We start from the raw sequence: 15,265 nt of genomic DNA, 5'->3' as shown, positions 1-15,265 counted from the left end.
AATTAGCTATTTATTGGTGTCAGTCAACTTCTAGCACCAACAAATACAGAGCCTTCTTAGTGCAAGTTTATATTCTTGTGCATCAACCGTTACTAAAGAGCACACCTACTTGTTTCTGGATTAACCTGCTCTGAACAGGGCAACATTTCCCAACCATTTTTATGCCATTGACTCCTACCGTTAACCAAGGGGTCCATGGACGCTAACCTGTGCCCGGGGGATCCAGAAGCAACTATTAGTTGCATTCATTTTCATTACCATATCAAAATGAATGCAACTAATAAAGCAGGTATTTATTGGTTATGATAACTTATAGCACTGTTTGGAATTGACACCATGTGAAAACTTGCTATCAAAAACTTCACACTTAGGCAAAATCCACTGACGATTTTTAACTATTGAAACAGATACTCAATTCTTTATTGTCTTTAAAATTACATATTCTTAAGATTGGACTAAACATCAAGTTTTACTAAAGCAACCTATCCCAAAGTGAGAATATGATATAACTTTGCAACATTTATCCAGTAACAGAGGAAATTATTGAAGGTAATTAGTGCTCCCGTGAAATGGCCTCCATCCTACACTGCAATCAAGAATAACTTCCTGAGAAGTTGAAAATACATTGGATTCTTAAGGGTTGAAGATGCAATGTATATAATAACTGACTCTAAAAAGATGGCTGGTAAAGCTTATTCAAAAATATATGTCTATGTATATCATGAGGTTTAACAACATCTTTCAGAATATAAAAAGATCTTAGACAAACTGCATTCTGAAGTCAGAAAATTACCAAAGGCACAAGGGTAGCCTAGAATTCAACTACCCTGTAGGCAGAGACTATTTTAACTGAAGTATTCTTAAAAAGCCTTATTATTTAAAATAAAAATTCAATATTGCAAAGCATACCGGCCGAACTCTAGAAGGGTAGAATGGACTCTCGATTCTTCATCAACCAACTCGCGAGCTCCAGCTAAACGTTTATACTTGCGTTGTGGTTTATAAACATCCTTTGAAAACCGAAGAATTCAAGAAATGATGAACGTGTGATCAACCCTAAGCAGAATACATTTATATAGCACTGTAACGGTAATTGTGAAAAGATGTAGGTTGCTTCGCAGGAGCTTTATCAAGATCTGACACTGGGATTAGGACCACTGACAAAATTTGAGGAGCATCTTAAAATGAGGTAGAGAGGTTTGCTTGTATAAGCCCAGTGATTAGGGCCTTGGTCAGTCTTACCAGTAGGGTAGTAAACAGCAACACCAATGCCAGTTGCTAGGACAAGAACGGACTTTTGCACAGTACTGAGGTAATTTTATGTATTGCACTGTACTGCTGCCACAAAAAATAAAATCATGACACATGTGAGTAATGATAAAACTGATTCTGATATGGGTCTCTATTGTGGACTGAGAGTGGGCAGGGCAAGGGGAATCATAGTTGGGAAAAGGGGAAGAAAGAGGGAAGTGAACAGGAAGGACCAGAGAGACATTCTGTAATGACCAAGAAACCTATTGTTTAGAATCAAATTACCTTGCCTGGGTGTGTCTGCATTTACGTCTCCCGCCCCCAGTGTTCCTTCTCTGCCACCTCCTGTGGCTCTCCACCCTCGCCATTCCCAACATCCTTTGCTTCCACCACATTCACAAACTCGCTGTCTGCTCCATGTTGAGAAATTCAGTCTAAGGCACCCTAGCTATAAATTTGTACCCAAGGCTTTGGCACAGGACTGTACTTTCAAGAATAGCGGATGGTTATTTAAAACTGAGGTACATTAGAACTTCATTGAGTGTGGTAAACTTTGGGAATTCTTTATGTGAGAATTGTGGAAGCTAAGTTATGGGGGGCGGGGGAAGAGAGAGACTTAAAGACTAATTTATATTTTTGAAAGAGCAAGGAATTGGACACTATGGGAACTGGCAGAGAAAAAGAGATGAGGCATGGGGCAGATCATCCCTGATCATACTAAATGGCAGGGCAGGCTCTCAGGGCCAGGTAGCCCACTCCTGCTCCTAAGTCGTATATTCACAGCTGAGAAAAAATAGTTCTGTTTTCCCCAACCTGCCTCTTTCCCAATCACATCTATCATCCTTCTGCTGTCTACTCTTTACTTGTGTACCTGCAGGTCCTATTATTGGAGAATCAAGTGCACAGTACTTACTAACCAATAGATGGCACCACACTTACAACTTGAGAACACAGCAATAGGTTTAAAGAACATTTATAAATCAGTTTATGCTCAAAGTTAAAGCCAAAGGCTGCTGGACAGCCAAATTCCCTTCAATCCCTGCAAATTTAAACATACATGATGCTGCTGCATCAAGCTTGCCACTAGGGATGAGATTTATCCTAATTATCCTAGATGGCACTACTTACCGCCACAGTGGCTTACGTCTCTCCGGTCCGTACCATGTGCACTGAAAATATCTGTTTTGCACGGACAGGAGTAGCACCGCTATCTCGTTGTGTTGATCAATGACAATAAAGTTCTGTTCTATATACCACCTATTCACCCTGAAAGACAGGCTTGTATTGAGCAAAGCAGAAGCAACTGGACTTGGGTTTAAAAACAATTCCCTCATCAAACTTGGCAAATAATAGCCATTATACCTTCAGCGAGAGCACAAGAACAGCTGCACACATAAAACTCATTCAATACCTCCAAGTAAGATAAAATGATTAATCCAAAATGAGCTTTAAAACAAGGCAAATTCAATTTGGAGAACTGAGAACACAGGATAACTGGATTGGCATATGGCCCGGTAAAGGGGAATGCAGAGGGTAATGATAGAGAGCTCTCTTTGTGGTTGGAAGCTTGCAACCAGTGGTGCATCACAGAGACTCTTACTATTTATTATGTATCTATTAGGACATGAATGCATGAGGTATGATTAGCAAGCTTGCAGATGAGTTGAAAAATCAGTAGCACCATAGATAGCGGGGAGTTGTAGGCTACAAGCCAAGATTGATCACTTGGGAAGATGAGTAGAACAATGAGCGATGAAATGTAATCCTGCCAAGTGTAAGATAAAGTATTTTGGGAGGACTATCAAGGGTAGGATATACACAACGAATGGCATAGCTGAGGGAATATTGAGGGAGGGAGCTGGTATACAAGATCCCAGTAGGTGATCGCATATATAGATTAAAGACTGAAGAAGGCATATGGAATGCTTGTCTACAATAGTCAAGCAAAAAAAAAACATGGAAGATAATGCTGCAACTAATAAACACTGGTTAGGCCACAGCTGGGCTACTTTTAGAGTTTGGGTCATCACACTGTATTAATTGCATTAGAGGGTACAGAGGAGATTCAAACCAAAAGGAGTGCTTATGTTGAAGGCAGATTTTAAATTAAATTGAAGGCAGATTGTAAATTTAATTGAAGACTTTCATTAAAATGTTAACAATAATGATGCTGATGGTATTGCACTTTTCTTCCTCACACAGTGTTTGAATTAAATTAGAGGAAAAATCTTTATATTCTCTACTCACAGATACTTCTACAACTGTTTTCATAGCTTTATCTTTCCTTTGCTTGAAGTCATCATCCTAATTCAAAAATGAAGTAAATATTGTATCATATGGTTTAATAAATTATTTAACTCAGCATGTATTTCTCACAGAAGCAGCTAGAAGCTAACTGAACAGTAGCATTTAATTTCTCTTGAACATCTATTTTCAGACATTTTAATTCAGTTGATGGATTAATCCATCAGATTATTGATTCTTACAGTACCAATAATTCCATTCCTTGGAATGTTATTTTGTTCTCACTCTGAGTGACAATGAAATTTATAACTTTGGGACGAACAAAACATTGCCCAAGATTGGGAGAAAGCCATCATAATCTTGACCAGGAAAACAACGGAAGCACAGAGACACAAAAGTACACAAAAAATTGGAAGAGAATTCAAAAAAGGTTCCACACTATTACCACATAGACATTGGGAATTCTCAATATTTACAACAAAAAATGAACGCATAAACAAAATGTAAATGGAGATGCACAAAGGCAAAAAAAGTAATCTAAATATATCATTAATCTAGTTTTCAATATTTATCAAGATCCACCTGCTTGCAGTTTTAAAGCAAGACCAACCAGGGCTTTCCAACCTTTTTTATGTCATGGACCACTACCATTAACCAAGGGTCTATAGACCCCAAGGTTGGGAAACCTTACATCTTGAATCGAAACTTACAAGCAACATGAACTGCCTTGATATACTACCGCAAGAACAAGATACTATTCAAGAAGCAACTTTATTGGGCATGCAGTATCAATCTAACTAATTCTGTTTTAGAGCAATAAACAAAAAAAAAGTTCAGAGTACGTGGGAGAACATTCTGTCAGAAGGCACGATTAGAATGACATAGCAGGAGAGCAAATGGCCACCCATGTACAAGGCAATAAAAATAATAAAAACAGGCGATTAACTCCTGCAACAAACTACTGTAAAAAATGAAGACATATATATCTCCACATCACGCTCTATAGCAGAAGAGAACTAGAAAAAGGAACAAGAGAATTGTCAAATATCACAAAAGTGTACGCTTGCTATGATTTTAAAATTCTGCACTGCCACTTCTTCATGGCTGATCCAATTTTCCTCGAAGCCCCAAAGTCTTGCCTTCTCCCCACATCAGTTCATACTCTGACCAATCAAGAATCTATCACCCACTGCCTTAAATATAAAGACTTGGTCGCCATAGCTGAGGTGGCAAAGAATTCCACAAATTCACTACTCTCGAGCCAAAGAAATTTCTCCTCATCTCCATTCTAAAAGGATGCCCCTCTATTCTGAGGCTGTGTCCTCTGGTATTAGACTCTCACCATAGGAAACATCCTCTCCACATTCACTCTATCAAGGCCTTTCACCATTCAATAGGTTTCAATAGACAATAGGTGCAGGAGTAGGCCATTCGGCCCTTCGAACCAGCACCGCCATTCACTGTGATCATGGCTGATCATCCACAATCAGTATCCAGTTCCCGCATTATCCCCATAACCTTTGATTCCGCTATCTTTAAGAGCTCTATCCATCTCTTTCTTGAAAGCATCCAGAGACTTGGCCTCCACTGCCTTCTGGGGCAGAGCATTCCGCATATCCACCACTCTCTGGGTGGAAAAGTTTTTCCTCAACTCCATTCTAAATGGCCTACCCCTTATTATTAAACTGTGGCCTTTGGTTCTGGACTCAACCATCAGTGGGAACATGCTTCCTGCCTCCAGCGTGTCCAATCCCTTCAATGAGGTTACCCCTCATTCTTCTGAATTCCAGTCAATACAGGCCCAGAGCCATCAGATGCTCTTCAAGTGACAAGCCATTGAATCCTGGAATCAATTTTGTGAACCTCCTTTGAACCCTCTCCAACTTCAGCACATCCTTTCCAAAATCAGAGGCTCAAACCTGCCCCTAATACTTCAAGTGAGGCCCCACCAATGTTTTATAAAGTTTCAACATTACATCCTTCCTTTTATATTCTAGTCCTCGTGAGAATGCAAGCAACACACACAAAATGCTGGAGGAACTCAGCAGGCCAAGTAGCATCTATGGAAAAGAGTTCAGTTGACGTTTTGGGCTGAAACCTTTCTGCAGGACTGGAGACAAAAGGAGAGGAGTAGAGGAGATGAGAGAGAGAGGAGAAACACAAGGTGAAGGGTGAAACAGGAAGGGGTAGGGGTGCAGTAAAGAGCTGGGAAGTTGATTGCTGAAAGAGATAAAGGGCTGGAGAAGGGGGAATCTGATAGAAGAGAACAGAAGGCCATGGAAGGAAAAAAAAAGGGGGGGGGGGGAGAGGAGTACCAAAGGGAGACGATGGGCAGCACAGAAATAAGGTGAGAGAGGGTAAAGGGGATGGGGAATGGTGGGGTGGGGGGTCAATACTGGAAGTTTGAGAAATCAATGTTCATGCCATCAAGTTGGAGGCTACCCAGATGGAGATCTACCTATCTACCTACCTACTCTTCTATCCATCTATACAAAGCGCTGTTCCTCCAACCCAAGTGTGGACTCATTGCGACAGTAGAAGAGCCCATGGATAGACTTATCGGAAGGGAATGGGAAGTGGAATTAAAGTGGGTGGCTACTGGGAGAACCTGCTTCTTCTGGTGGATGGAGCGTAGCCACTCGGCGGTGCAATCTCTCAATCTACATCGGGTCTCTCCGATATACAGGAAGTCACACTGGGAGCACTGGACTCAGTGTTGTCTCACCTAGGACTGTTTGGGGCCCTGAATTGTAGTGAGGGAGGAGATGGAAGGGCAGATGTAGCCTTTGTTCCACTCACAAGAATAAGTGCCAGGAGGGAGATCAGTGGGGAGGGACAAATGGACAAGGGAGTCGCATAGGGAGCGATCCCTGTGGAAAACAGCAAGTGGGGTGGGGGGGGGTGGAGGGGGAGAGGAGGAAATGATGTGCTTGGTGGTGGAATCCCACTGGAGACAGAAGATGCGGAGAATTATATGCTGGACACAGATGGGGAGGACAAAAGAAATCCCAAAGCTTCTTGGGTGGCAGACATTTGTGAAATGGAAGAGATGCAGTTGAGGACAGTGTTGATGTTGGAGGAAGGGAAGCCCCTTTCCTTGAAAGAGGACATCTCCTTCGTTCTGGAATAAAAAGAATCGGTCCCAACACCTCCATCTGGTGCTCATCCCCCTTCCCCTCTCCATGGTCTTCTGTCCTCTCCTACGAGATTCCCCCTTCTCCAGCCCTTTATCTCTTTCACCAATGGACTTCCCAGTTCTTTACTTCACCCTTCTGCCTCTCCTGCTTTTACCTATCACTTACTACCTTGTATTTCTTCCTGCCCTCCATCCACCTTCTTACTGTTTCTTCTCATTCTTTTTCTCCGGTCCTGATGAAGGGTCTGCCAAAATGTCGGCTGTTTACTCTTTTCCATAGATGCTGCCTGGCCTGCTGAGCTCTTTCAGGATTTTGTGTGTGTTGCTCTGGATTTCCAGCATCTGCTCTTTTCTCTTATTTGTGACAGAATAAAAGGGGATGTCATTCTTCAAAGAATTCCAGTAGATTTGTCAGGGAAGATTTTCCCTTGAGAAAACCATGCTGACTACAACCCATTTTATCATGTGCCTCCAAGTACCCCAAGACCTTAATAATCGAGTCTAACAACTTCCCAACCATTGGGGTCAGACTAACCGGCTTATAGTTTCCTTTCTTCTGCCTCTTTCTCCCCCCTCCTGAAGAGTGAAGTGACATTTGCAATTTTCCAGTCTTCCGGAACTACAGGTGTCCCCCACTTATCGAACATTCGCTTTATGAAACCTTGCTGTTATGAAAGACCTACATTAGTTACCGTTTTCGCAAACAGGTGTTTTCACTGTTACAAAAAAAGGCAGCGCGCACCCCAAACAGCTAAGCTCCTCCCGCGGAACTGCATTCTAGTCGGCATTGCTTAAACACGTGCCTGTGAGCATCTGTGCTTTATGTCGATTTATTTTGAGCATCCGTTAGCAAGACGAGTTCTAAGGTATCAGAAAAGCCTAAAAGAGCTCGTAAGGGTGTTACACGTAGCATAAAACTAGACATAATTAAGCATTTCAATCATGGTGAACGAAGTAAGGACAAAGTGAGTTTGGTTTGTGGAAGTTGACGAAGATGACGTTGAAGAGGTTCTGGCATCCCATGACCAAGAACTGATTGATGAAGAGCTGATGCAATTGGAAGAGGAAAGGATAACAATCGAAACCGAATGCAGTAGCGAACGGGCTGAAAGTGAAGTTGTCCAGGAACTGAACGTGAAGCAACTGCGTGAGATTTTCGCTGAAATGATTGCAGAAAAGTGCAACTTTAATTTTGAAAGGGTATGTAGGTTTAGGGCATGTTTGCAGGATGGTTTGAGTGCTTACAAAGACCTGTATGATAGAAAAATGCGCAAGCCTAAGTAGTCAAGCATACTGTCATTTTTCAAGCCTTCCACATCAGCTACAGCAGACGACAAACCTCGACATCGAGGCAGGCAGACATAGAAGATGACCTGCCCGCCCTGACGGAAACAGACAACGATGAGATGACACCCCAGTGTTCCATCACCCTAACATCCAGGCCGTGGACCGATACCGGGCTGCGAAGAATGCAGCAGTGCAGCGGTAGCCGGGATGCACCCCGCACATCTTTAAGAAAAAAGCCAAAATAAACAAGCTAATTAATTAGGGGCCGCCTGGCACGTAAAGCACTGAGGCTGTCTACAAGAAGGGACAGAGCCATCTCTATTTCCTGAGGAGACTGAGGTCCTTTAACATCTGCCCGATGATGCTGAGGATGTTCTACGAGTCTGTGGTGGCCAGTACTATCATGTTTGCTGTTGTGTGCTGGGGCAGCAGGCTAAGGGTGGCAGACACCAACAGAATCAACAAACTCATTCGTAAGGCCAGTGATGTTGTGGGGATGGAATTGGACTCTCTCGCGGTGGTGTCTGAAAAGAGGATGCTGTCTAAGTTGCATGCCATCTTGGTCAATGTCTCCCATCCACTACATAATGTACTGGTTGGGCACAGGAGTACATTGAGCCAGAGACTCATTCCACTGAGATGCAACACAGAGCGTCATAGGAAGTCATTCCTGCCTGTGGCCATCAAACTTTACAACTCCTCCCTTGGAGGGTCAGACACCCTGAGCCAATAGGCTGGTCCTGGACTTTTTCATAATTTACTGGCATAATTTACATATTACTATTTAACTATTTATGGTTCTATTACTATTTATTATTTATGGTGCAACTGTAACAAAAACCAATTTCCTCCGGGATCAATAAATTATGACTATACTATACTATAAATGTCAGCCAAGATCAGAGGCATTGCCGATTGCGTCGCCTCTGATCTGGGCCGACATCTACGTGCCAGGCGGCACCTAATTAATTAGCTTGTTTATTTCGGCTTTTTTCTTAAAGATGTGCTGGGTGCGTCCCAGCTACCGCTGCACCACTACATGCTTCACGGCAATGTATCGGTCCGCAGCCTGGAGGGTGGGGTCCACTGCACCACCTCAACCTCCGACGACTCAGCCTAACACACCATCAGTGTGCTTGGTACTGTCTTCCCGATTCCGCTAAGTGATACTACACTGTACGTACATTATTTCTACTTTATATAGGCTGTGTATTTTTATGTGTTATTTGGTATGATTTGGCAGCTTCATAGCTTAAAGGTTACTGGAGAGAGTGTTTCTGCCAAGAGCACTTGCGTGAGATTTTCGCTACGGTCGGCAGTTCAGCAATGATTGTAGTAAAGTATTTCTACTTTATACAGGCTGTGTATTTATCATATCATTCCTGATTTTACTATATGTTACTGTTATTTTAGGTTTTGTGTGTTATTTGATATGATTTGGTAGGTTATTTTTTGGGTCTCCAAACGCTCACGAATTTTTCCCATATAAATAAATGGTAATTGCTTCTTCACTTTACGGCATTCCAGCTTACGAACTGTTCCATAGGAACGCTCTACCTTCAGATGGCGGGGGAAACCTGTATTCCAGAATCTAGTGATTCTTCAAAGATTATTCCTAATCCCTCCACGATCCCTTAGCAACCACCTTGTCAAAGGCCTTCTGGAAATCTAAGTACACAACATCAACCAATTCTGCTTTGTCTATCCCGCATGTTATTTCTTCAAAGGATTCCAACAGATTTGTCCATGAAGATTTTTCACGCTGAGGAAACCCTGCTGTGACTACTGCCTATTTTATCATGTGGCTCCAAGTACCCTGACACCTCATCCTTAATAATCAACTCTGACATCTTCCCAACCATGGAGGTCAGACTAGCAGGCCTGTAGTTTCCTTTCTTCTGTCTCTCTCCCTTCTTGAAGAGTGGAATGACATTTGCAATTTTCCAGTCTTCTGGGACCACTCCAGAATCCAGTGATACTTGAAATATCATTACTAATGCCTCCATGATCTCTTCAGAGCTCTGGGGTGTACACCATCTAGCCCAGGTGTCTTACCTAACTTCAGACCTTTCAGTTTCCCAAGAACCTTCTCTCTAGTTATGGTGACTTCACACGCTTCATACACTCTGACACCTGGAACTTTCACCATACTGTTAGTGTCTCCCACAGTGAAGACTGATGCAAAATAATTATTCAGTTCATCCTCCATTTCCTTGTCCCACATTACTACCTCTCCAGCATCATTTTCTAGTGGCCCGATATCCACTCTCGCTTCTTTTACACTTCATGAATCTGAAGAAACTTTTGGTATCCTCTTTAACATTATTGGCTGGTTTACTTTCGTATTCCATCTTTACCTTCTTAATGACTTTAATGGCCAAGTGTTGGTTTTCAAAGGCTTCCCAATCCTCTAACTTTCCACTAATCCTTGCTCTGTTATATGCCTTTTGTCTTTTATGTTGGCTTTGACTTCTCTTGTTAGTCATGGTTGTGTCATCTTTCCTTCAAAATACTTCTTCCTTTTTCGAATGTTCATACCTTGTGTCTTCCGAATTGCTTCCAGAAATTCCAGCCATTGCTGCTCTACTATCATCTCTGTTGGGTTCTTTTCCAATCAATTCTTTATGCCTCTATAATTCCGTTTATTCCACTGTAATCCACTCTCTGAAGAGTACTGATAATGGCTGGGGCTACCCATCTTGTAAAAACACCGCACAGAAGGCAAAAGGCAAACCACTGTAGAAAAATTTGCCAAAAGCAATCACAGCCAAAGACCGTGATCACCTAAGTCATACGACATGGCACATAATGATGATGATGAGTGGAGATACTTAAGAGTTTAACTTTTAGAAAGTTTTGTAGATACTTCCTCCAAACTATAGGACTAGGTTAGGAAATAATACTGTATATTGAAGTATCTACATCATTAATTACTTTCTTCAAAAACTTAAGAGTAAACAGAACACTTACCTCAAGCAAACTGTGCGTTTTCTGAAACTGAGATATTGAAAATGCCCGAATATAATCTCCCATCTCTTCTCTGGTTTCAATAGCACGTTTTACCAACCACTTAAAAATAATAACAAAATGTTACTCAGTAATTGGCGATAACATCTCTACTTTGCCCTTGTTCTCAATATCATACAAATTAAAAGTTACGTTGATAAAAAAAAATTTCCCTCTGCCTTGCCCATAGGAACAGTGTGGATAATATTGGATTTACAACAGATTTTCACTTAGATGGTGATAATAGATCTTTACAACTGCTTAAAGTTCCTCGATAAAAGAAAAAACATCCCATATAGCAGATGTCCAGTTTATGAAAGGAACACTCAAATTTTGAGACAAAGAAACCATCAGATTTTTTATATAATAAAGATGACAACATTGTAATATGTTTGAGGAGTGACAACATAACCAATAATACACACTGTACTAAAATCCAGTAATGAAGCAGCTCCTTTGCTGGCTGCTTAATACAGATTGACAGCTTTTGTTATCTGTCTAGTACAAATAATTGTCTTTCATTTATAAGATTACACAAACTATTACCCACCTATTCAACATTGAAAGACAAATGTTGCAGTCACTTATTTCTTTCTATTTGTAAAGAAAAATAATGACCTACAAATTTGCAAACCAGACCAACTCAAGTCACAGATTTTTACAAACACAGAAACAGACCCTTTTACCCACTCTGTCCATGCCAATGCAGTCCTGATGGTCAACCCTTTATCTCCACAGATGCACCTTAACCTGACTTCTGCCAGCAGTTTCCTTTTCACTCTATGACAATGTTTTTGCCTATCTACAGTAATCCTATTTGCTTGCACTAGATCCGTATCTTACTGTGCCATACACAAGTACCTGTTTAAACACCTCCTTAATATTGCCATTATATTTAGGATGTCCAGGGAGGGGTAGCACCTCTAGTGAAGGGACTCGTTTCCATTCCAGGGCAGCTCATCCACTTTTGGTCTCCACTGGACTCTCAGCTCCAAGAAGCTGTTTGCATGCAACAGCAGGAACACCCTGGTACACTGCTTCAACAGGCAGGCTAGAATGGGTGAGGGTAGCTGGTGGTTTCATAATCTGGTGAGAAAGGGACATACCGGTCCCAGCACATGAAGTTAGCTCCAGCGGATTAGGCAGACGAGACCGACAGTGAGAAGGCAGTGCCGGAATGCTCCATGGAGAGCAAAGGGCATGACAAGGCACAGAAAACGTTATGTCATCCACTGCAACCAAGGAAGATCTCAGATTGTGACACTTGGTCGTATCAGTGGACCCACCCCAGTGCAAAAGTTTTTCAACTTTAAAAACTCTCCCGCACAGGTTTCCTATCATTGTCAAACATGACAGACAACCATCATTTGTCTATCACCTCCATTGGCACTCAACCACTCCCCATGTGGAAAATCTTTTCAATGTACAAGCTATTTGTTTTAATCATTAGAACACCTTTGAAAGTATTTGCTTGCAGAACCTTCATGTACTTTTACCTCGAAACTTGACTAGTACATATACCAGCCAGATCCTCCATTTTAGTCTCTAAGACACTTGAGATCTTCTGAACCTTTGCTCCACGCATCCTACCCTACTAAACTCAGCCTTTTCCCCCTTGCTTTCAACACACTCATGTTTTCTCTGTATAAATTCTTATAGCCATTCAAGCAACAGTCCTTTGATCTGTTCCCAAATTTAACCTCACCAACTTGTATCTGAAAATTAAGAAACTAACATTCCTTCCATAATTCTGTCCATCTTTCTTCCTCTTTAGAAAATTGCTCAAAACTTCTGATTATCATTCTTTTGGAGCTTGATGCTAAATTTTATTTGACAGCATTCTTGTGATGGACTGCAACATACAAATATGCTGCTATATATACACAAATTGTTTTGCTCATGTCTGGAATATTACTAATGTTAAACATTTTAGCATGCAATTTTCACATCTAGAAGCACCTTTTTCATTGAGGATTGTTAAATATTCAGAAAAAGATCAGATAGTAAACAAATTGAAGAGAGATTTTATTACCAACATTCCTTTGGTAACATTACTTACTTGTACCACAGGGAATATGTGTATGAAATCCAGACCCTGAATTTGATGTGGTTCCAAACGGTGCGGGCACTTCATGTTCGGCAACACAGACACAATTTTCTCAGTCAAGGCTCTAATTGTGTGTAAGAGTAAAAATGTTGTATCTTTCAAGTGGGTTGAAATATTTATTGTGCTATTAAACACAAATACATCAAATCATGTTTGTATTACGTCAAAAATACCAAAGTGTTTGGGGATTAGGGATGGGGGGGGCGGTGGAAGAAAGAATCCCACAGAATATTTTACAAGAAAGAAACAAGATTTGTAGCTCAAATTGATAGTTAGAAATTATTTATGGTTCTTAAACTAAAATATTCACTCCTAGGTTTTCACATGCATTTTCACTGTTCAATAGTGCAACCTTCTGCAGCCGTACATCAGCCCACAATCTTGACCTTCACTAAATTTATAGGAAGAGGCGCAGTCGACGTTTCAGGCCGAGACCCTTCGTCAGGACTAACTGTTAGTCAGTCCTGACGAAGGGTCTCGGCCTGAAACGTCGACTGCGCCTCTTCCTATAGATGCTGCTTGGCCTGCTGCGTTCACCAGCAACTTTGATGTATGTTGCTTGAATTTCCAGCATCTGCAGAATTCCTGTTGTTCTTCAATAAATTTGCTCATTTTCACAAAATTTGACTATTTACCTCCCTTCACTTCATTCTGATATTCTTCTAAAACAGTAGTTCCCAATTTGATGTCCACAGACCCCTTGCTTAATAGTATTGGTCCACGGCATAATACAGGTTGGGAACTCCTGCTCTAAAAGAATCCACAACACTGGCTAATTTAGTTGGTATTACTTGGCCTGTTTGCATCTATGCAGGAAACTCAGGCACAGAGCTTACAGTATAACTATAAGCCATAGCAATTTTTTAAATATTTTAAACTTACATTTTCTGACCAATTGTAGAATTTTCTTGAAAAAGCAAATCAACATCAATATCAAAGTTGCATGTCGTAATACACCACGTCATACCACCTACTACCTGTGAAGAAAATTTGTCTTTCTTAGAAAACTCTTAAGAAACTAATTTTGTAGCATTTTTAAAATGCTATTTCATTTTTAATTTTTTTTAATTTTTAAACTGATTTCATAGAAAAAATGTGTAATTGATCATTGATAATAGAAATTGATCATTCAATATCAGAGTTGCATTTTGAGTATTTATCAGTAAAAATGACAATTAAGAAAGCTATCGAAGTGGACAGTAAAAGCCTTTAAGTATGTAAAAAAATAAAAGAAAGATGAGAGTGAATATAGGACCTCTAGGAAATGAAGCCAGAGAAGTAATAACAGGGGACAAGGAAATGGCAGATGAACTACATGAGTATTTTGTATCAGTCTTCACTGTGAAAGACACCAACAGCGTGCCAGATGTTCAAGGGTGTGAGGGAAGAGAAAGCAGTGCAGTTACTATTACAAGAGAGAAGGTGCTCAAAAAGCTGAAAGCCTAAGGGCACACAAGTCATCTGGGTCAGATAAACTGCTCCCTAGGGTTCTGAAAGAGGTAGCATTAGAGATTGTGCAGGCATTAGCAATGATCTTTCCAAAATCATTGGACTCTGGCATGGTGCCAGAGGACTGGAAAATTGCAAATGTCATTCCACTCTTTAAGAAAGGAGGATGGCAACAGAAAGGAGATCTCAGTGGTTGGGAAGATAGGACAAAGTCAGCATGGTTTCCTTCAGGTAAAATCTTGCCTGATGAACCTGTTGGAATCGTTGAGGAGATTATAAATAAGATAGTTAAAGGGGATGCAGTGATTGTTGTATATTTGGACTTTCAGAAGGCCTTTCACAAGGTGCCACACGAGGCTGCTTACCAAGTTAGGAGTCCATGGTTTTATAGGAAAGTTACTGGCATGGTTAGAGCATTGGCTGATAGGTAGGAGGCAGCAAGTGGGAATAAAAGGATCCTTTTCTGGTTGGCTGCCAATGACTAGTGGTGTTCCGCAGGGATCGGTGTTGGAACCACTTATTTTTATGCAAAGGGACTTCTGGAGTACCCCAGTTGGAGTAATGTCATCAGTTCTGGTCACCTCACTACAGGAAGGATGTGGATACTATAGAGAGAGTGCAGAGGAGATTTACAAGGAAGTGGCCTGGATTGGAGGGTGTACCTTATGAGAATAGGTTGAGTGAACTTGGACTTTTCTCCTTGGAGCAACAGAGGATGAGGTGGCCTGATAGAGGTGTATAAAGTGATGAGGGGCATTGATCATGTGGATGATCGTCAGAGGCTT

At 41.1% G+C, this 15,265-nt stretch overlaps 1 protein-coding gene across 2 annotated transcripts in view; it reads right to left on the bottom strand.

The window, feature by feature from the left end:
• The window catches only part of ccdc93 (coiled-coil domain containing 93), an 85,602-nt gene that overhangs the window by 54,821 nt on the left and 15,516 nt on the right, over positions 1–15,265 (bottom strand). For both annotated transcript variants that reach the window (XM_063052471.1, XM_063052472.1), the window contains exons 3-7: positions 13,914–14,008; positions 12,984–13,095; positions 10,889–10,987; positions 3,499–3,555; positions 910–1,010 (exon numbers count right to left, since the gene is read on the bottom strand). In XM_063052471.1, coding sequence (XP_062908541.1) covers positions 910–1,010; positions 3,499–3,555; positions 10,889–10,987; positions 12,984–13,095; positions 13,914–14,008 — 464 coding nt within the window. The remainder of the gene's footprint in view (positions 1–909; positions 1,011–3,498; positions 3,556–10,888; positions 10,988–12,983; positions 13,096–13,913; positions 14,009–15,265) is intronic.

Source organism: Mobula hypostoma, chromosome 6, assembly GCF_963921235.1.
Source record: "Mobula hypostoma chromosome 6, sMobHyp1.1, whole genome shotgun sequence".
Taxonomy (NCBI): domain Eukaryota; kingdom Metazoa; phylum Chordata; class Chondrichthyes; order Myliobatiformes; family Myliobatidae; genus Mobula; species Mobula hypostoma.
The sequence above is the reverse complement of the archived record's forward strand: the minus strand, read 5'-3'. Positions and strand labels throughout refer to the sequence as shown.